A 22,027-nucleotide genomic window follows, 5' to 3' on the forward strand; every position below is an offset into this window, starting at 1 on the left:
TCATCGCGGTGCGCAGGCCTCTCACTGTCGCGGCCTCTCTTGTTGCGGAGCACAGGCTCCAAACGCGCAGGCTCAGTACTTGTGGCTCACAGGCCTAGTTGCTCCGCGGCATGTGGGATCTTCCCAGACCAGGGCTGGAACCCGTGTCCCCTGCATTGGCAGGCAGACTCTCAACCACTGCGCCACCAGGGAAGCCCCCTCCTTGCCCTCTTAATTATTTTAAACAATTTCTAAATGTTATATCATCGTACATTTCCTTTTTTGATACTTTTAAACCTAGAGCTAATAATTGTCTTTAAAAAATTGCTTAGTTTTTATTAATTCATTATCATTAATTTTATTTTAACAGTTTTCCATCCAATATATGAAATGCCTATCTATGTAGGTAGAATTTTTGTGTATATAAAACAAATAAATTTTAGGTACATAAATAAAGTTTAATAAATAAATGGTCTGACATATTAGATAATCTGTTGATTTTATTTCTCCTCCAGGGAACATTTGTTCTGCACACCCCTCCCACTCAGTTTAGACTTGTTACTTGCTAATTCTGCTGAATATTCTCATCCTGGAATTTCAAGTATCCTGAGGGTTTTTTTTTTTTTTTCTTTGCTGCTTTATGATGGATTCCTTATTTCCTAGGTCTATTTCCTGCTTTCTTGACTTACTTCCTTGGGTGGCTGCAGCCCCTTCTAACTGTTTCCTAAGAATATAAGGCAAGTCCTCCTTCAGAATTTTGAAAGGTTTGCTCCTTTGGGTTCCAGAAGTCCGATGTCATTCTGATTCTTTTTCCTTTGTAAGTGAACTTTGCGACCAGTTAGTCACACAGGCTAATTTAATTAAGGGGCTTTAGATTTCTGATTTTGGTACAGCTTTCTGTCTTTGAAGGAAAGGTACCATAAGTACTAACTAAGAATACCGGTAGCTGGAATTGGGTTCACCTTTATATATACCTCTTCGTATATATGCCTCTTTGTATCTGGTACTATTTTGCTTCCCATTCCTTTGTAAATAACCAGTTTTCTAAAAATTCATGGTGTTTTGTGGCTTGGTGTGGGTCTTTTTTTCCCATTGCGATGGACACTTAGGCCTGTGAATGACATGGCCAGTATTTTCTATCTTGCCTTGCATGGCTCTGAGGTTGAAGAGTGAATTGACTGAATCGAATTGCAGTTCCAATGGTATAGTCATTGCTGAGTGTTTTTGAAGCCTTTTTAAGCTTCTCACTGGTTTACTGTTTATTCCCAGGGCTTTGCTTTTGCTTTCCTTGGCTCTGTATTTATGTCTTTGAAGATATTTTGAGGGCTTCTTCAAAAAAGTAGCTTGGTAATGTTGATTTCGAAGGTCGAGAGTATCACTGCTATTGAGGGCTTTACTGTTGCAGGTCTTTAGACTTAAAGACAATGAAAATGTGTAGTTAGTAAGGATGGGTTTTAAATATGGTGCATTGTTATTTAATCATTGCTCATATGTTAACTCTGTCAAAGTGGTTCGAGTGGCCTGTATAATGTCCACGAGGAGGTGTGACTCGATGTTCAACCAGAATTGGTTGGTAGTGGTCAAATGCCTGTTCTGAGCTGTGAATGGTGAATGCTTGGCAAGTATAGTTAAGAGTTTTGAGTTTCAAAACTCTCTGATGCTGCTCAGTGAGATTCACATGTGCTTTACTTAGAGCTTGTCCTGAAATGGTCTTCCAGATTAACCCCTCTTAGTTTGACATGTTGTTGTTTTAAACACCACATGAAGATTTTTCTAAAGATTCCTTTTCTAATTAACCAATGGTACTATGCAGTTTTTCACTCGAGATAGAGCCATTCAGTAAAGAGGAAACCAGCACCTCTTCTTCAGCATATCTGCTAGGGAGCAGATTAATAGAAATACTGCTCCGTGGTTCATTTTGGCCTCATTCCACCTGAGCTATAGATTAAAACTACTTCAGCGTTTCCCTGTCTGTCTCCTTCATCCTGATTTTGTGTTATTCTATCTTCATTTTCTTATGTACCTTGGATCAGTGAATGTGCTATTTTTCTCATAACGTCATTCACCAATTCTAATCCTCTGACTCCTTTTATGCAAGCTCAAAGATACCTCTGTAGTGCCATTATTTTTCCCGAGTACTAGCTCCAAGTTACCGGGGGAGGATTTATTTTCAAGGCTTGGTATCTGAATGGTCTGGACCATAGCACCCAGCCGCTGCTCATTATTAGATGGAGGGGACCTGACAACATGGTAGGAAACCTGAGTGAAATGGCTGTTCAGGGTGGTCATCAGTAACAGGTGGCTGGCCTGAAGGGTCTGGCTGGGCAGATGGCACTGCTCTGGGGCCCCTGCATGCCAGCTCAGCTGGACAGTTGCAGAGGAGGGAATTGGCTCTGATGTTTCCCTCGGCCAGGATCTCAGCTATGGACTAGACTTCATTACATACCAGCAGATGGGAGAGTCAACCCAATAACTTTCCATTTCCCAATTGGGAAATAATTCTGGGAAGATGTTTGGCTCTGTTGGTGCAGTGCAAAGAGCCGCTTTCCTGGCTAACAGGAACCCGCAGACATTTGGCACATGGAAATTTACACGCATGCACACTCCCGAGGCTCATGAGTCTTAGCCCTCCCCAGGTAGGTAACAAGTGGGAGACTTCTGGCTTTTCACTTGAGAAATTTCCAGTGCAAGTCCATGGAAGCTTCCCCACGGGCCTTTTAAAGGCTGGACCGCTTTCTTCTCCCACAGTCACCACCAGCACGCAGAACCTCCCCTCCTGTGGGTGCTGCAGGATCACAGCTATCGCCGGACTGCCTAGCAACAAAGCAGATTCCATCCGTTCCAGCCTCAGATGCCAATTATTTTCAGTGCCTACCAGTTCTCTGGGCAGTATTAGACTCAAGGAAGAGGCAGAGAACTGAAAAGTGATGGTTTCCTTGGATCAGGGTAAGGTTAACATTCTAAAAAATCAAATACTCAAGGTCTATTTCCCTTGAAGGGTAGGGTCACTTAACGATTCACTGAAGGGCATCGGTTTGAATCCTCTGTTCCCCTCTCAGGTACCCCGTCCTTTCATCCTGGAAGTCTTTTCCTCCATCCCCTAGTATCTAGCCAACCCTCAGATGTTTCCTCGAAGTAAGTAAATAGAGCCTCAAGGTCAGAATGGAGACCACCTCCTGAACAAAAGCCACTTCACACGTTTTTATTAGATTAGGTTCCCACAGCTGGGATTATCTCTGTACTAAAAGCTGTTTGTGTTGGGCTGCTCTAGTGCATTATTAGAGGCACTGAAATCTACCCCACCTCCCTTTCTATTGTACCTCTGGTCTTCTGGTCTTTTGATGAGTTTATAGTTATAACAACAACCAAACAACGTAGAATGGGAGAACAGTAGCTATGCTTTTCTTTCGATATTTCCAGAGAAGGAATCTGTACAATTTCCTGTAATCAAGGACTGCACAAGCTCTGAGTGAATTTTGAATTTGTTTTTTACAGGGACCGGGGTCATGTGATGCTCCCGTAGAGCAGAGAGTGACCATAGATCTTTGACTTTCTTCAAGCCTCAGGGATCCCTCCAACAGCATCCCTAAAAGGTGTTGCCCCAGTCTGTCCTGAATCTTTTCAGGAAGATCAGGGTGATGGAAGATCTCACTCTTCTTTTAAAAATCCACTCTTGAAAGGTGAAGTTTACATATAAGAAAGGCACACATTCTAAGTCAGCAGTTGGTGACAATTTATCAGTTAAGACATTTCCCCTGTGCCCTTCTGTAAGCCAGTCTGCCCCTACGCCCTGCTCTCTGCTATCCCTTTGATCTGATTTCTATCACTATAGGTTAGTTTTGCTCGTTTAGAGACTTTGTATAAATTGAATTGTACACTGTGGACCCTCTTTTGTCTGGTTTCTGTCTCGCAGCATATATTTGAGATTACTCTATTTTCCAGTCAAAAAGAGATGAAACTCTGATTTGTAGCCCACACTGACAGGCAATAAGACTCATGCCCCTTCTGCCTGGATGATTTTTTCTTTCGTGGGAGTGTGGCCTGGGGGGTGACTAACTGTCTGGAGTTGCCCAGGACTCAGGTGGTTCCTCGGATACAGGATTTTCACTGATAAAACTGGAGAAGTCCCAGGCAAGTGGGGATGAGTTGGTTGCCCTAGCCCCCTCTACTAGATACCGTAAAGAACATTAGGGCACCAGGGGAATGAGCATCTAAACAATAGAGGAAAGGCAAGAAAAATGGACATTTTATGTTTCTTCACCTTAAGGCTCAGCTACAAGGGACCCAACTCTGGGAGAATGCCTCCGGAAGCCATGCAGCTATAAGCCGTGCAGCTGAAGGGCTGGGTTTGTGTCACTTACCTGATTTCAACTGATTTTTTTTAAAAACATTTTTTATAGTTTGGTTCCCTATTTTATTAAGGACATACTATGCTTCATTACTTTTCTGCTTTCCAGAATACTATTTTAAGAGCTCTGACATTGCCAACATTTAATACTTTTAATTGTGATCAAAAAAAATTGTGAAGTACATATTGAATAGTACAGAAATGACCTCCGCCTAGAAGGTCTTCCATACCAAAGATCAGTTAAGAGTCTAGTTCTTTAGCTTTTCCTTACTATCCCATTTTTAAATTTTTATAACTCACTAATTCTTTCTCAAATCATTGACTCTGTCAAATTTTTTTTTGCAAAGAATTAATAACTGGATGTCAAAGTGTTGCTAAGACTTCATTTTTTTTTTTTATGGGGTGGTAGTGTCACTAGTCTACCATTAAGTACTATCATAAGTAATTAAAATAAAATTGCTATATTTGTCAGAGTAAATGAGGCAGGAGAAAGGTCCTAAGATGATGTAGTGATTTTCTCATCAATTCATTTCACCTCTTTCTCCCTAACTTAATATATCCTTTTATGTTTTTTTAAAAATAAATTTATTTATTTTATTTGTTTTTATTTTTGGCTGCGTTGGGTCTTTGTTGCTGCACGCGGGCTTTCTCTAGTTGCGGTGAGCGGGCGCTACTCTTCATTGCGGTGTGCGGGCTTCTCATTGCGGTGGCTTCTCTTGTTGCAGAACATGGGCTCTGGGCGTGCAGGCTTCAGTAGTTGTCACTCACGGGCTCTAGAGCGCAGGCTCAGTAGCTGTGGTGCACGGGCTTAGTTGCTCCGCGGCATGTGGGATCTTCCCGGACCAGGGCTTGAACCCGTGTCCCCCGCATTGGCAGGCGGATTCTTAACCACTGCGCCACCGGGGAAGCCCTATCCTTTTATGTTTACAGAAACCTGTTGACCTCATTGGGTGGAGATGCAGGTCATGAAATCAAACAGCTAGGACTATGAACTGAAATTCCTGTTTGTTTGATGGGACTTACATAATTTGCAGATGACACTTGTATGAAGGGCTTTCAATGCTTTGACTTAATTTTAAGATTTCTTTTTTTAGAATTCCCAGTGGTTCCACATTTGAGCTCTATCCCCTTGACAAATGCTTGCCATTAACACCCAATTTCTACTTTTACTTCTTGCTCTTTCTCTACCTCTTCTTGCCCAAATAAGCTTAGGCCTGACATTTGCAAAATAAGAGCAAAAAATGCATTTATATTTATTTTCCAAATATCTTTGAGTACCTGCTACATCCCAGGCAGTATGTTAGGTTCTGCAGGCAAAGATGAAACAAGACATGGGTCCTTGAAAGCCTCCCTGTCTGCTGGAGGGCTGGACAGGTACTCACATAATTACAGCTGAGTATGATAAATGCTATAGTTCAGGCCTATTCAATAGACCACGAGATAATCGGATAGGGAACAACGAAATGAGGAGTTGGGCAACTTGGAAAGCTCTTCCTGCAGAAGAATTCACCTCCTCCAGGTCCACTGGCAGTAGCAATTTAGCCTGTTTTAGAAGAAGAGCAGCGGGGTCTCATCTATAAGATCTCTTCTCAGTACAGCAACACGCAGACTTCCCAAACATTAGGCCACAGACTAAGACCATCGTCATTCAGATAGATCAGGCTGCAAGTATGAAGAATGTGACCAAAGGTGGCTTAGGGACTTCCCTAAGTGGTGCAGTGGTTAAGAATCCTCCTGCCAATGCAGGGGACACGGGTTCAAGCCCTGGCCCGGGAAGATCCCACATGCCATGGAGCACCTAAGCCCGTGCGCCACAACTACTGAGCCCGTGCTCTAGAGCCCGCGAGCCACAACTACTAAGCCCGCGCGTAGAGCCTGTGCTCCGCAGCAAGAGAAGCCACCGCAGTGAGAAGCCCGCGCACTGCAACGAAGACCCAACGCAGCCAAAAATAAATAAATAAATAAATAAATTAATTTATTAAAAAAAAGTGGCTTAGCAATCAAGGCATTTATTTCTTAAATCAGCCAGAAATCTGGGGCAGGCTGCCCTGTTTGTTCAGCAGTTCACCCTGTCACAGAAGCATCCTTCTCCTCTGCCATTTCTGCACACGGTCATCTGACGGCTGTGGCTGCTGAAACCTCTGTGACCTCACCTACCTGAACACGTCCATCAACCCCCAGACTTTGTGTGATGACCTCCCTCTCCGAGCAGCCTCATTTTCTCACTCCATGTCTTGTACTTTTGCTCCCAAACACCTGCTCACTTGTTGGCACTGCAGCTTTGGGGGACAGGGGGGGATATACTGAGCCGCGAAGCAAGACATCTCACCTGTTAGGCTTCCCGCGTCAGGATGAGAGTGTATGAGGGGATTTTCATTTCTGATTTTGGGGCCCACAGTCTCTATAGGATAGGGTGTGTTTTGGGACAACTTTTATCTTTCTTTGAGTATGAACAATTACAGCATAAACTATTATCACTGTGAATTTTTTCCAAGCCATATTAGCTGTGACTCTACTGAAGAGTTGTAGTAAATATGTTCTTATTTGAATCTTACCTACACACGCTCACATACTGACACACTGGCACACTCATACACACTCAGACACTCGTACACCCCGACGTGAAACCTTGCTTTTCTTTGGGAATATGGATGATCTTTCTTCTCCTCCTCCTCCCCTCTACCCTCTGGTCGTTCTTTTATGTTTTTTTAGTGCAATAAAATTTCGTGTATTGAGCATTTATTATACGAGGAATTGGATGAAAAAATTTAAATAAAATAACAATTATAGGAAAGTATTTATGTTCTTTGCTTTATGCATTTACTGTCTTTCTCTTTTTGACTGCCATAGGAGGGGTGCATTTTATTTGTTTACAGTATTAAACTTGGGCCTATAAAATATAATTTATTCATTATGTTACTAAGGATTCTTAATGTGGACCTAAAATCCTTGGTCAAGATTAGATTTTCTGTGTATATTAGAAAATCAAGCTGAGAGTATCCTACACATGATTAACTTTGGAGGACAGTTTTTTCTTTCTTTCTTTCTTTCTTTCTTTCTTTCTTTCTTTCTTCCTTCCTTCCTTCCTTCCTTCCTTCCTTTCTTCCTTCCTTCCTTCCCTTCTTTCTCCCTTTCTCCCTTTCTCCCTTTCTTTCTTCCTCCCTCCCTCCCTCTCTCCCTCTCTCCCTCCCTCCCTCCCTTCCTTCCTTCCTCCCTTCCTTCCTCATTGCATGGCTTGCAGGATCTTAGTTCCCCAACCAGGGATTGAACCCGGGCCCTGGCAGTGAAAGCACCAAGTCCTAACCACTGGACCACCAGAGAATCCCCTGGAGGACAGTGCTTTATTCTGGAGTGTTCTCTCTTGGGTAGGGAGAGACTCTAAGGAAAGTTTATTTTTCCAGGTCATAGCTTCCAACTAGGGTCAAAAAGTGGCTCAAAGGCTAAGTGGGATGGAATGATTTGGCAGTTCTGTATCTACCTGGTGGGTAGACTTGCTTTGGAAAAAGTACTCAGTTGTTTTCTTATTTATTTATTTATTTGGTTGCACCAGGTATTAGTTGCAGCAGGCGTGCTCCTTAGTTGTGGCTTGCCGGCTCCTTAGTTGCGGCACATGTGCTCCTTAGTTGCGGCACATGTGCTCCTTAGTTGTGGTTGGCGGGCTTTTTAGTTGCGGCATGTGTGGGATCTAGTTCCCTGACCAGGGCTCAAACCCGCGTCCCCTGCATTGGCAGGCGGATTCTTAAGCGCTGCGCCACCAGGGAAGGCCACAGGATTCTTGCTAAAGGCAGCCAGGGGACTGAGCCGTCGAGTGTGTGGGGTGGGGAACTTGGTCAGACCTCAAGGTGGGGCACTCTCCCTAGACCAGCATAGCCGGATTCCTTGCTGAAACTGGGCTCTGCAGCCAGGGGGGCGGCCAGCCGAGCTTGAGGCGTAGTGAGAAGAGGGCGCAGGACAGAACTTGGACTCGCAGAACGAGGTGTCCGCGTCCACGTGCGCAGGGTCCGCACGGTGTGGGACAGAGCCAGGGCTGGAAGGAATGGGGGACAGGCACACCTGCATGCTAGCGTGGAACTTGGAGGGGTCTGAGAGTTCTGAATGGAACCTGCCCTTCAGCTGCAGGTTCCTTTGAGGGCCCTGAAAGGTGGGGCGGAGGTTGTCTGGTGGGGACTCTTTCAGTGGTGGAGAAACCTTAGAGACAACACACCGGAGAGCTTCAGGAGGCAGCTGGACAGTGGGGGCAGAGGGCAAGTCCCCAAGGAGGGAGAGCAAGTGGGTGTTTCCCCTGTGGTGTCCTGAGAGAATGGAGGGGAAGGTTTGAGGGATTAGGTGAGGGTGAGCCAACAAGTGAGGAAGAATCCTCTCCCTCCTCTTCTCACCCCGTGCCAGGCCCCAAAGAGAATCATGGTTTGTGGCAGAGAATGATGTTATCCATATTTGGTGTGAACCGTTGCCTTGCACATTTAAAAACATCATGAATCTATATCTATGTAAAGGTAGAAGGATAAGACATTTAGCAGCGTGTTAAATTGATTTATAGCCTTTAAACGTTCAGGCCTATGGTGGGCGGGACTCTCTTTGTACTCCTGCCTCTGGCCCTACACTGTTAGGAAGGGGACTACAAAGTTATTGACTGGCCCTCAGCATGGGCTCAGTAAGGGGGCTTGAGAAATTTCTACGCCCAGGGGTAGAATAGACAGATGCCTAGTTGAACATGTATGCTTGAGAGAGGACTACATGACGTAGAATTGATTAAACTGCAGGTGAAAGGACTCATGAACAGAGAAGATGAGAGAAGAGGGAAGAATATGGGTCTAGAAGTTAGGGCTCCTGCCAGAGCCCCTCTGAATTGGCTGTCTGCAGAGGTGCCTGTGTGGCATTTTTAGTTAACCCTCAGAACCTCAGAGAAAATAGATGACCTGATGGGGCTGTGTGGGTTGGTTAAGAAAAGTCACATGAAATGGCTTTAAAAATAGCAATGAACTATGCAAATGATAATATCATGAGGCAGCCCCTTTGCCTAGATTGTTTTTCCTCCAAAGTTTTAGATTCCTCTATCGGGGTATTTTTGCAGGATCACATTTTATGGGAAAAACACCGTTTTACAGTAGAGGTTCTTTTTAGAAACAGGTGACCTCTGGGGGACATTGTGTGGGAGCATTTCTTTTTTCTGAGTGAAGGCATGCCTCTTCCCAGGTGGGCTGGGTTTAAGCTGGGTAATATTTCCGTGAGTGTCTTGGGAGTGCCAAGAGTAAGTTATTCAACAGAATCAGCATTGTAGCGGGGCCAGTGATCTCTCTGGTCCTTTACCATTAGCCAGTCTGAAAATTCTGGTCCCCACCGGGGATCTTTAACTCCATGTACATGACTCAAACTAAACTTTCTTCATAGAGTGGGGTTAATAGTATGTGTTGCCTTCTGCTTCTACCAGTTTGTGAGGGAACCATAAAGGAAGAGTATATGCCCCTGCAGAAGAAAGGGAGCACATAAACATATCATAAAGGATGGTCGCTCCTCTGCTTCTCTGCCATTTCAGATTCAGTCCCCATCGTCAGCAATCTGACACCGTTCGCCAGCATTAATTTTATTCCATTTGTGCTCCAAGTTGCAATTCCCTTTACAGTGCACTTTAGTGCTTAAGATCTGTCTGTCAGCTGTTAAAGGAACGAGTGAATTTGTCAGTATTCAATAAACACAAAATAACCCAGAGAAACAAAAGTTTAAATCTGAAGTTGTTAAACGTAAAGCCAGTGAAGATGGCTGTATAAAACTACTGAACCAATCATATGCAAGTTAGTCACATTTTTATGGATTTATCATAGTTTAACTGATTTTCATTTCTTTAAAGACCCCAGTTCCAACTCTTGTTATAGTGGGCATTGCCCTGGAGTCAGAGCTAGATAACTCAGCTGGTTCCTGAGCCACATCTGATACCTTTCAGAAACTGCTCAATATCACCACTCACGTTCTAGGTCGTGATATCCTCAAAGTAGTATTTTAGGTCTGTTATGGTTCTAATTTTAGAATTCTTAAGTGTTTACCATCTGAAGCTCTAAGTTTAGGAGAGGAGCTTGCTGGGCAAAATGACATATGTTTTTTAATCTTCCTCAGAGAATTTTAGTTTGGAAGAAAAACCTGTTTTAATGTGATCGTGTGTGTGTGTGTGTGTGTGTGTGTGTGTGTATCTTAGGGAAGTAACTAGGAAATACTTTTTAAAGTAGCAAATAATGGGAAATGTTTCTGGAAAGTTAGGTCCCTTAAACTTTCCTCTCTATTAAAGAGGCATTCCCCCACTATTAAAGATAGTCCCACTCCTACAAACGAAACAGAATTCAGATGTATGAGAACCTCAAGCTCTCATTTTTAAAAAACTGTGTTTGTTTTTACATGAATATAAATAAGTGTTTCTTGCTTAGATTCTGCAGGCTTTTTTTCTACTACAGATTGCACATTTCAGGGACCTTATGCTCTTCTCTCCTTCTTCCCAACATCAAAGTTCCAGTAGCAACTTGGCTGAATGAGCCTGGAAGACTCACCTCTAGCTATAATGAATGAAAAGCTCATTATAACTGGTACCAGTTTCAAGTCTCATTCCTATTACCAACACACGGACCTAGATATTGGCCCTGAAAAGGTCTCGACAGCCATTTTTAGTTCCTCTTATAATACTTCACTGATGTAGCCAAACACTGATGAAAGGCAGGCCCTCTCCATTCTCTGAAACACTGGAGGTCGGCTTTGTGTCTTTCTGCTCTGCAGTTTGGATCTTTGCCGTGGCAACCACAGGGTAAGGCAGATTAAGAATCACCCATGTGACAGATAACAGCGGCAGACAGCCACTCATGTGGCCGTCTCAAGGCATCTGTGCCGGATCCCCCAGTTAATTCTAGACCCATGTTAGTTTTAACCGTATTCCCTGCAGTCTCTAATCTTACATCTGGATCCCTGCCTCTGACTCCTGTGGATTGGACTCTGGTTCTTCCTGTTCCAGGCAGATGGCCTTGATTCTCTACTCTGCCTTTGGTGGAAGCTTTATGTTCTAACTCAAATTTTTGGGTTCAGTTCCCATTGTTGGCCACTTGACCAGCCTAGAACCTTTATGAGCAGCCGCTAGTTCAATGTGATAAATTGCTTTTCCTCTCAAGTTCTCTTCCATGTCTTCATGTTTGGTTATTAACCATTACTGACCATCCAGCTCTGCATGCCATTACATTTCAGGTGTGTGGATGAAATTCTTTTTTGATGCTAAAGGTCCAATGTAGCAAATGCCAAGTAAACAAATATATGACCATTTTTAGATGTTAGTCTTTCATTCCTGATCATTGAGAAATGAAAGCCTGTTATCAAGACAGTAGTCTGTACTTTCTCCAGCAGTTTCTGTGGGCTCAGTATATATCTTCCAGCATAATTTTATTTGGTTTTTAATTGTTTAAAAGCCTTTCTTGATTAACTGGTTCCTCACTGATGCACTGTTGGCACCAAAGAGTATATATTTATTTGAGAGAGTGTGCACTGGCATTAAATAACTAATTTTTATGAATTCTACCAGAGAATATGTTTTATTATGCTGGGAGAATGTATTTGGTGTGTTTTCCCCCAGTGGATGCTAGAAGATGGATTTTTGTGTGTGCGCCATTTTCTTATATTTAAAAAATCAAATCACGGGGCCAAAAAATCATCAGTGTCCGGAACACCTTAGAAATTCTGTATTACGTATTGTGATATTGTCTTAATTCTTCTTTCTCAGTTATAGAAATAACTTCTTCCTGGTTGGGTCTCCACCCACACAGTCAGGAAACAATGGCTTACCATATCCATCACTTCTGTCTGCACATTATCGTGTTTCAAAGATTTCCCCAATTAATCCTGTGGAAGCTGGAATCACTCATAACTATAATCCTGTTACGCCTTCTTTATTTCTTGATGTGCTTGTTAATTCATGTCCATCCTGTAGCAGTCTGTAACATAGTGCTATTATCAGCTCTTAAGTCTTTAAAAGCCTCTTGTCTACCATTTTTACTAAGGTTGATTCGCTGTGCTTTGTTGAAATTGATCATTTTAGATTTAAAAAAAATTTTTTTTCCTGTATATTTGTTCTGGCTACTTTTGCATGATTTCACTTTTTTTTCAGTTAATCAGTCTGCCAAGCTGGTTGCTTTTCCCTTTTTGGCTTCCTTTCTCTTGCTTTTTCTTTTCTTTTTTTTTTTTTTTTAATTAATTAATTATTTTTGGCTGTGTTGGGTCTTCGTTTCTGTGCGAGGGCTTTCTCTAGTTGCGGCAAGTGGGGGCCACTCTTCATCGCGGTGCGCGGGCCTCTCACTATCGCGGCCTCTCTTGTTGCGGAGCACAGGCTCCAGACACGTACGCTCAGTAGTTGTGGCTCGCGGGCCTAGTTGCTCCGTGGCATGTGGGATATTCCCAGACCAGGGCTCGAACCCGTGTCCCCTGCATTGGCAGGCAGATTCTCAACGACTGTGCCACCAGGGAAGCCCCTTGCTTTTTCTTTTTAAGAACTGTCTCTTCATTTCTCCTTCCCTCTCTTAGGCAATGCCTCTGGAAGAAAAGCCAGGAGGCAGTGGAATAAATTCTTTAAAATCAGGATAGGCACTTCTCCCATTTCCTTTTTCATAAAATGAGAGAGGGGGTCCCTTTCCTTGGTGATTCTCTCCCTGAGCAGTTTCTAGGGTGGAAGCTTCATGATTGACCGCCAGACATTTTGCAGACACTGTAATATGCTACTTATTTATAGCCTCAAACTTCTCTGTATACTAATCTTACCAGGTGGACTCAAACTTAAACCCCAGAATTCTTTGGACACACTACATTGTCTTTTCTTCTCCTAGGTACTGACCTTAACATAGATAGCTTACCTCTGCCTCGGAAAGCCCATCACGACTGGGCCCTTTTCCATGAAGAGTCTCCGAAAAACAATTATAAGCTCTTTCACCAGCCAGTCATCACCTTGTTCAACTACACGGCCACCTTCAGCCGGCATTCCCACCTGCCACTAACTACCCAGTACCTGGAGGGCACAGAAGTCCTGAAGTCACTCCGATACCTGGTCCCCTTGCAGTCCAAAAACAACCTTCGAAAAAGCCTCGCTCCTCTGGTGTACGTACAGTCCGACTGTGACCCACCCTCAGACAGAGACAGCTACGTTCGAGAGCTGATGACGTACATTGAGGTCGATTCTTACGGCGAGTGTTTGCGAAACAAAGCTCTCCCTCAGCAGCTGAACGGTCCAGCCTCTATGGACGCTGGTGACTTTTATAGGATCCTTGCCCAGTATAAGTTTATCCTTGCTTTCGAGAATGCGGTTTGCGATGACTACATCACTGAGAAGTTCTGGAGACCTCTGAAACTGGGGGTCGTCCCTGTGTATTACGGATCACCCAGCATCGCAGACTGGCTTCCAAGTAATAGAAGTGCTATCCTGGTATCAGAATTTTCTCACCCTAGAGAACTGGCAAGTTACATCAGACAGCTGGATCACGACGACAGACTGTACCAGGCCTACATAGAATGGAAGCTGAAGGGTGAGATCTTGAATCAGCGACTTCTCACTGCTCTCAGGGAACGGAAATGGGGGGTGCAGGACATCAAGCAGGACAACTACATCGACGCATTTGAGTGTATGGTGTGCACCAAAGTGTGGGATAACATTAGGCTCCAGGAAAAGGTAAGCAAATCCGGGTTTGGCAGAGAGGTGCTGGGATGGCCGTCTTGATGTTCTCTGCTGCTCTGCATTATTCTGTTGCAGCTGCCCCATCACTGGTCCTCACTTCTATCAGAGAGGCCAGGCTCTGCGGCAAGGGTGACTATTTCATTTCTATTCTTTGAGGACTGTCATGAAGTTTACTAGTCCTGTCCCTCTTCCTGAAGGCCTTAAATTCTCCTTTATTGTTTCTTCTGGAGGATAATATACTGCAGGTGCTGGGCAATAATACAAGGAAGCTGCAGGGGAGGGAGAAGGCCAAAAAATTTAAAATATGGAAAGTTCTGAATCTCATCCACATGATCAGTCCTTTAACCTCTCCATCAAGGCTGTGGTTTATGCCAGACCCCTTATGCTCATGCCCCATGGACTGCCATTTTGAAACTTATTTTCATTTCATATACACACTCAATTAACCTCTCTCTCTCTGTCTCTCTCTCTCTCACTTCCTCTCACTCCCTGATTGTTGCTCTTTCTGTGTCTGGTACACACACATGCTTATTAATATAAAGAGAATATTCAAATAATGTCAGGGATAACCCTTAAAAGACTTCTTTTTCTTAAATTATTGAAATTAAAGTTCTTAGTAACATCTTCAAATTCTAGATGCTCTTTTTTTTTTTAATTAATTAATTAATTAATTTTTATTTTTTGGCTGCGTTGGGTCTTCGTTGCTGCGTGCGGGCTTCCTCTAGTTGCGGGGAGCAGGGGCTACTCTTCGTTGCGGTGCATGGGCTTCTCATTGCGGTGGCTTCTCTTGTTGTGGAACACGGGCTCTAGACACGTGGGCTCAGTAGTTGTGGCACGCGGGCTCAGTAGTTGTGGCTCGCGGGCTCTAGAGTGCAGGCTCACTAGTTGTGGCGCACGGGCTTAGTTGCTCCGTGGCATGTGGGATCTTCCCAGACCAGGGCTCAAACCCGTGTCCCCTGCATTGGCAGGCGGATTCTTAACCACTGCGCCACCAGGGAAGCCCTCTAGATGCTCTTAATGTTTATTTGCTTACTTTATTATTTATGACAGGAATGGTTCCACTTTATAGAGAAACGAATTCATTAAAAGGAAACTTGTTGAAAGAAAAAGGTTACTTTCAACTACCTTTGAAATCTAGAAAAATATGAGATGGCCCTACTTGGCTGTCACCCATCATTTCCTTGAATCCCATATACACATAACGTTTTATCTAAATTCTCTGAAGGTAAACAATTTTGTTAAATATTTAAATGTTTATTTTAGCTAGCATAGAAATTTCAGGTCAAACATAAACATAAATAGTATGTGGAATTATTTTAATGTATTGAACACATACTGTATGAGGCTTTCGTGTGCTAAATATGTATATTCTTAGACAAATTTAAAATATGTGAAACATTATTTTTCTAATTTTAATAATTATGACAATTTAAATTATTTTATCTGGTTTCTTATAGCAAAGTTTTATTCATAAAATCTTTATTTTAAGCTGAGCGTCTTGGTCAGCAACAGGAACACTAAATATTACATCATTCTTCTCAGGGAATGCATCCTGATTTCCAGTGACTTCCTTTATGACCTAATTTATAGGGCCACCTTACAGCAAAAACCAAAACACACACACACACACACACACACACACACATACACATGCCACTGCAAAAAACACATGAGAAAGTAGAGACCACATTAATTGCCCATGCTATACCAATTATTGATTCTGAAAATATATCAAGGCAGAAAACAGAACTTCTGAGGATGAAGATTTGCCTGGGCTCATTTTCACGATCCTTTTCGATGTTGGAGATTATATTCACAGAAAACTGAAAGAAGCACCCAAACCCTAACTGCTCCCGCATCTCACAGAAACCCTATTGGGATGATTACTGGGGACTGGAAAAGAGGGTGTAGTGACATTGGGCAATAGCTGTTTCAAAGATATAGGAGGATACATACATTCGTGCATTTCCCACGGAACCAGCTGTCTGGTTGTGGTATTTCAGAGTGCCTGAAGGTGGTGTAGTTGAATGCCCTTCTCTCTGGAGTCTTTGAGGAGAAACAGAGTAAGCCGTCCTCCAGCATACTCTTATTCCTCCCAGAGGGGTGGTCAGTGGAGGTGACTGGACAGCTTTGCTTGCATTTCAGAGAACTTGGTACAATTCTCAAATGCAAGTGTGCTCATTGTTGAAAAGCGGAACAAAACATACCATGAAAGTAAATTAAACGGTATTAGGCCAGCTGTTTTCATTTGTGTTTGTAAGATTTGTTACAGCTTATATATAGGGTATGCCTTAAAGTAAGCTACGTAAATGTTTCTTCACTTTTTCTCTTTCAGACAAATAAAAGCTGAAAGAAATAATTTGATCTCCTCAACTCTGATTATTTATTTATTTATTTATTTATTTTAAAGTTATACAATTTTTATTTATTTATTTATTTATTTATGGCTGTGTTGGGTCTTCGTTTCTGTGCGAGGGCTTTCTCTAGTTGCGGCAAGTGGGGGCCACTCTTCATCGCGGTGCGCGGGCCTCTCATTATCGCGGCCTCTCTTGTTGCGGAGCACAGGCTCCAGACGCGCAGGCTCAGCAATTGTGGCCCACGGGCCTAGTTGCTCCGCGGCATGTGGGATCTTCCCAGACCAGGGCTCGAACCCGTGTCCCCTGCATTGGCAGGCAGATTCTCAACCACTGCGCCACCAGGGAAGCCCCTCTGATTATTTTTTATCTTACTGTTGCTAGTAGTTTAAATCATGGTATTTAGATGTAGAAAACACTATTAGAATATTCAATGCATTTCCCCTTCCCCTATTCTGCTTCCTCCTCTCATAAAAGTACAAACCTAGTGTATTAGTTATCTACTACTGTTTAAACAGTAGTGCCACAAACTTAGTGGCTTAAAACAACAAACTTTTGTTATTTCACAGTCTCTGTGGGTTAGGATTCTGGTCGTGGCTTACCTGGGTTCTCTGGAAGGCTGCAATCAAAGTGTCAGTCAGGGCTGGGTTCTCATCTAGAGGCTTAACTGGGGACAAGTCTGCTTTCAAACTCACATGCTTGTTGGCAGATTCAGTTTCTTGAGGTTGTAGGACTGAGGGCTTCAGTTTCCTGCTGGCTGTAGGCTGTAGGTTGCCCTCAGCTCCTCGAGGCCACCCGCAGTTCCCTGTCCTGTGCTTCCCCCACATGGCTGCTTGCTTGCTTCCTCAAAGCCAGCAAGGGAGGGGGAGTTGCCAAGACCAGTGCTACAGTCTCATGAGTGTAACCACATGCATGTAAGCACATACATCCTCTCACCTTTGTCATACTCTGTTGGTTAGAGGCAAGTGACAAGTAACACCCACACTCGAGGGGAGGGGATAACACAAGGGCGTGAATACCAGGAGGTGTGGATATCATGGGGCCATCTTGAATCTGTTCTTCACACCTAATGAATCTGAGTGGGCTTATTCTCGGTGTCGTTTGCTTGATTTATGTAGGGGAAAGTCTTTCAGTATTGAAGAGACCAACCCAGGAGTTAATGTTAGTTAAAGAACATTTATTGATACATGATCCTGTCCTCAAAGAGGCTTTAATAGGGGAGACAACATGGAATAATCAGGAATATAACTTTACAGAATTGGGATAAACTTTAAAAAATTAGCTTTATTGAGGTATAATTGATGTACAATAAACTGCATATATTTAAAGTTTGCAGTTGAATTAGTTATTACATGTGCAAACACCTGTGAAACCATCACCTCAGACAAGATGACAGACATTTCTATTCTCCCCTAAACGTTTCCTCATGTCTGTTTGTAATCTATCCCTTTTCCACCCGCTTCTTCAGGCAACCACTCATCTGCTTTTTGTCACTTTTGACAAAGAAGCCAAGGCAGTTTTCTAGAATTTTGTATAAATGGAATCATGTAGTGTGTATTCTTTTGTGTCTGGCTTCTTTCATCCTGCATGATAATGTTGACGTTTATCCGCAATTCTGTGTATATCAAGAGTCCATTTCTCTATATTGCTGAAGTTTGGATATACCAAAATTTGCTTATCCATGCACCTGTTTCCAGTTTTTGGCTATTACAAATAAAGCTGCTGTGAACATTCATGTACAGATCTTTGTATGGATATATGCTTTCACTTCTCTTCCGTAAATACCTAGGAGTGGATTGGCTAGGTCATATGGTAGATGTACGTTTAACATTTTGAGAAACTACTAATTTATTTTCTAGAGTTTCTCCATCTTATATTCCTGCCAGCATTGTATGAGAGTTCATTCATTAACAGTTGGTGTGTGGTCAGTCTTCTAATTTTTGCCTTCCTAGTGGGTGTATAGTGTATCTCACTGCGGTTTAATTTACATTTTCTTAATAACTAATGATGTTGAATATCTTTTGATGGCTTATTTGCTGTCAATATCTTCTTTTGTGATATATCTCTTTAAGTCTTTTGCTCATTTTTTAAAAACTGGGTTGTTTGACTTGTTATTCTTGACTTGTAAGAATTCTTTATACACTGTGAATACAAGTCATTTGTCAATTATAAAATTAACAAATGTTTTCTTCCAGTCTGTGGGTTGTCTTTTCATTTTCTTAATAGTGTGTATAGAAGTGTAAATGTTTTAATTTTGATGAAGTCAAGCTCATAAATTTTTTCTTTTATAGCTTGTGCTTTTTGTGGCTTGTTTAAAAAAATCTTTGTCTAACCCAAGGTCTCTAAGATTTGCTTCTGTTTTCTTCTAGAAGTTTTGTCGTTTTAACTTTTACATTTAGGTCTATGATCCACTTAGAGTTAATTTTTGTGTTGTGGTGTGATGTAAGAGTTGAGGTTTGTTTATTTGGATATCCAGTTGTATCAGCCTCATTTGCTGGAAAGATTATTCTTTCCTGATTGAATTACCTTGGCTTCTTTTTAAAAAAATCAATTGGCCATATATGCATGGGTCAGTTTCTGTGCTGATCAGTATATCTATATTTGAGTACTGTTGCTTTATAATAAGTCTTGAAATGAGGTAGTGTTAATCTTCCAACTTTGTTCCTTTTCAAAATTATTTTCACTATTTTCGGTCTTTTGCTTTTCCACATAAATTTTAGACTCATTTTGTCAGTTTCTACAAAAATGCTTGATGGGATTTTCATTGGGATTTTGTTGAATCTATATGTCAATTTTGGGAGAATTGACAACAATATAGAGACATTTAATCAATAAGCATGATATATCTGTTCATTTATTTAGGTCTTCTTTAATTTCTTTAAACAGTATTTTATAGTTTCTGGTGTACAAGTTCTATAACTCTTTGGTCAGATTTATCCCTAAGAAGTTCACATTTTTGGATACCACAGTAAGTGGTATTTTTTTTTTAAACTTTATTTTCCAATTGTTCATTGCTAGTATATAGAAATAAAATTGATTTTATATGTTTGACCTCGTATACTGCAACCTTGTTAAACTCACTGATTAGTTCTGGTATCTTTTTTTTTTTTTTTTGAATTCCTAGGATTTTTCTATGTAAATGATCATGTCATTTACAAATAAAGACAATTTTACTCTTCCCCTGTCCCCCTCAATCTGTCTTTTATTTCTTCCTTTTTCCTCTACTGCACTGACTAGGCATACTCTATGATGGGATTTATGACGGGCCCATCATATCTGCCCCCCACATTTAATTTACCTTTCTGACCACTGACAAAAACAAGATAAATCATGGAAAATGGTGGGGGATGACCATTTACTTAACTTGACAGTAGACCCAACTGCAGCTGCCTTGCTGAATTTGGTATCTATAAAGCAGATCAGAGCTGTTCCAGTCAACTTTTTATGTTAATGCCCATCCACAAGCATCTCTATCTCATTTATAGTAGACTGTCATCATGTCTAAGTTTTAAAGAACCAGTCAACAAGCTATTAGGACCAGCTTCAGAACATTGCCAGAACATTGAGTTCCATGTCATAAGCGGATGGACCTCCAGGTCCATCATGCCCTGTTTAACCTTATATTCCTCCCACCCTCAAGATATACTACCTCAAGATACACTCTTACACATGCCCCAATTCTTGCCTGTACATCCTAACCAGGTCCTTCAGGTCCTTTTGTCATATAAACTATTTCCTCTCTGAGCAGGGACTCCTTTCTCACTTATGTGCTGAGTGCTGATGATGAACAGTTTACAGCCTTATTAATTTTGTTGGTGATTTACTATTGGCAGTGGGACCTTATTGTCATCAGGTGAATAATACTCTCTAGGAACACTTCTGGTACCAACTATTTAAACACAGAAAATGGAAATGGAAGCAGAGGCATTTGTGCTTTGGTTTGACTGGGGGTACAGTCCTAGAAAGGGGGAGAGAGGAACGGGTGAGTGAAGCAGTGAAGGAACGAGAGCCAGTTTGAGAATGTACTGAACTGAGTGCCTCTAAGTGGGATGCATTGGTTAATCCTTGGGGCCCCACCCCGAGAAGCATTTACTGTATCTCAGGACCATTCCTTTAAGGTAAAGAAGGGGAGAGAATTTATCCATTGCTCCAGTTTCCCTTTGATCAAAAGTTTGCCCCACTGGGCTTAGCTCCTCCTCACTTTCAGGTTGTACATGTGTGATATGGGTGCTGAGAAGAGTTTCACAATGATTTCAATGGTTAAATCTCAGGAAAGGAAGTTGAGTCACATGGGAGGAGGTGAGGTACCCAGTTGGTTAGAGCCCTACACAGCTGGAACAAGAGACAGGTGAGGATAAGAGGTTCAGGTACAGAAGAGGTGTCAGCTAGAGTACAGCGCCCTTACCCTCATCTGTGTCCACTCTCCCCCAGTCTAGAGACCCACTGTTCAACTTTCATTGGAGGACACACCTCTGATTTTTCTGGGGTGGGGAACACCTGTTTCCTGTTTGTGCAGAGTGATGATCTGGGGTTTTAATTGCTTCTTACCGAAAATGACAAATAGCTCTCTGGTTTTAGTCCCATCTTTTTACCTGTTTTCAGAGATTCTTTATGCCACCAAATTCCTAATATCTTGAGAACTCTGCATTGTAGACTGAGTTGCTTTACTGCTTTCCCACTGCTTTTTAGAACTCAGCTTTCTCAGGTCAACTGAGTCATTTGCCACCAAATGGCAAGTTCCAAAAATTTGTTGCTGTTGTCTCCATTATTTTGTTTGTCCTTGTGAATTTATGCCTTAATAGAAAACTCCTTCCTGTCATTTTAGTGATGGTACTGAATCACCACCAGGAGTAATAATCCTAAGTTATCAAATGAACAGCTGCCAGGAGAGAAAGAGCTGCTTTGCATTTTTTTCTTTGAACACACTTTTATCTAATACCTACTGAGTATACGACCTATTCTTCCTGTGTCATAAATGTCAGCTCTTAAAAGTCATCCAATAGACATACCTCAGGTCAAAATTTTTCTTCTTAAAGATTAAATATGATGTAAATAGCTTGGATGATCTTTTGAAGTTAGAATTATAAATAAGGTATGAAAATGGAGAGGATTTCTAAGAAAAAGGAAATATGCAGTATGCCATGCTTCTAGAAGACAAGACAATTTAGAGATTTCCTATTTGTATTTAAAATAAACAAAGCATAAATGGTGGTGTGGGAAGACGGAGAGTTAGCGTCTCCTCACAGCTAGGGCGCCTGCCGGCTGCTGGTGGGAGACTCTGACGCCCAGGGAGATGGGAGGAACCCCAAAATGAACTGGTAGGACACAGGGGGACTGAAGGGGTAGGAGAAGTGGAGGCCAGACAGGATCAGTGCCCTTGAGGCTGGGGAGATCAGGAGAGGCAGGCAGGAGGGACTCTCCGGGAAGAGCGAGAGAGGAGCAGAGGGCGATTGCCCTGCCCACTTGGGCTGGGGAGCCTGCTGAGCTCCCAAGCCAGTATCCCCCCTCCAAAGCCCCATCCAGGCCTCATGGTTCCTGGGGGCAAAGGAGGGAGGCCAGGGAGATCAGGAGAGGCAGGCGGGAGGAGCCATCTGGGAGGAGCGGGAGAGGATCGGAGGGCGTTTGCCCTGCCCACTTGAGCCGAGGAAGCTTGCTGGGCTCCCA

At 42.5% G+C, this 22,027-nt stretch overlaps 1 protein-coding gene across 5 annotated transcripts in view; it reads left to right on the plus strand.

The window, feature by feature from the left end:
• Positions 1–22,027, plus strand: part of FUT10 (fucosyltransferase 10) — a 262,433-nt gene that overhangs the window by 59,039 nt on the left and 181,367 nt on the right. For all 5 annotated transcript variants that reach the window (XR_009006463.1, XR_449982.2, XM_057537084.1 and 2 more), the window contains one exon: positions 13,168–14,003. Coding sequence is in view for 3 of the 5 variants with exons in the window: in XM_057537084.1 (XP_057393067.1) it covers positions 13,168–14,003 (836 nt within the window). In the remaining 2 variants the exon portion in view is untranslated. The remainder of the gene's footprint in view (positions 1–13,167; positions 14,004–22,027) is intronic.

This window comes from Balaenoptera acutorostrata, chromosome 21, assembly GCF_949987535.1.
Source record: "Balaenoptera acutorostrata chromosome 21, mBalAcu1.1, whole genome shotgun sequence".
Classification (NCBI taxonomy): Eukaryota; Metazoa; Chordata; class Mammalia; order Artiodactyla; family Balaenopteridae; genus Balaenoptera; species Balaenoptera acutorostrata.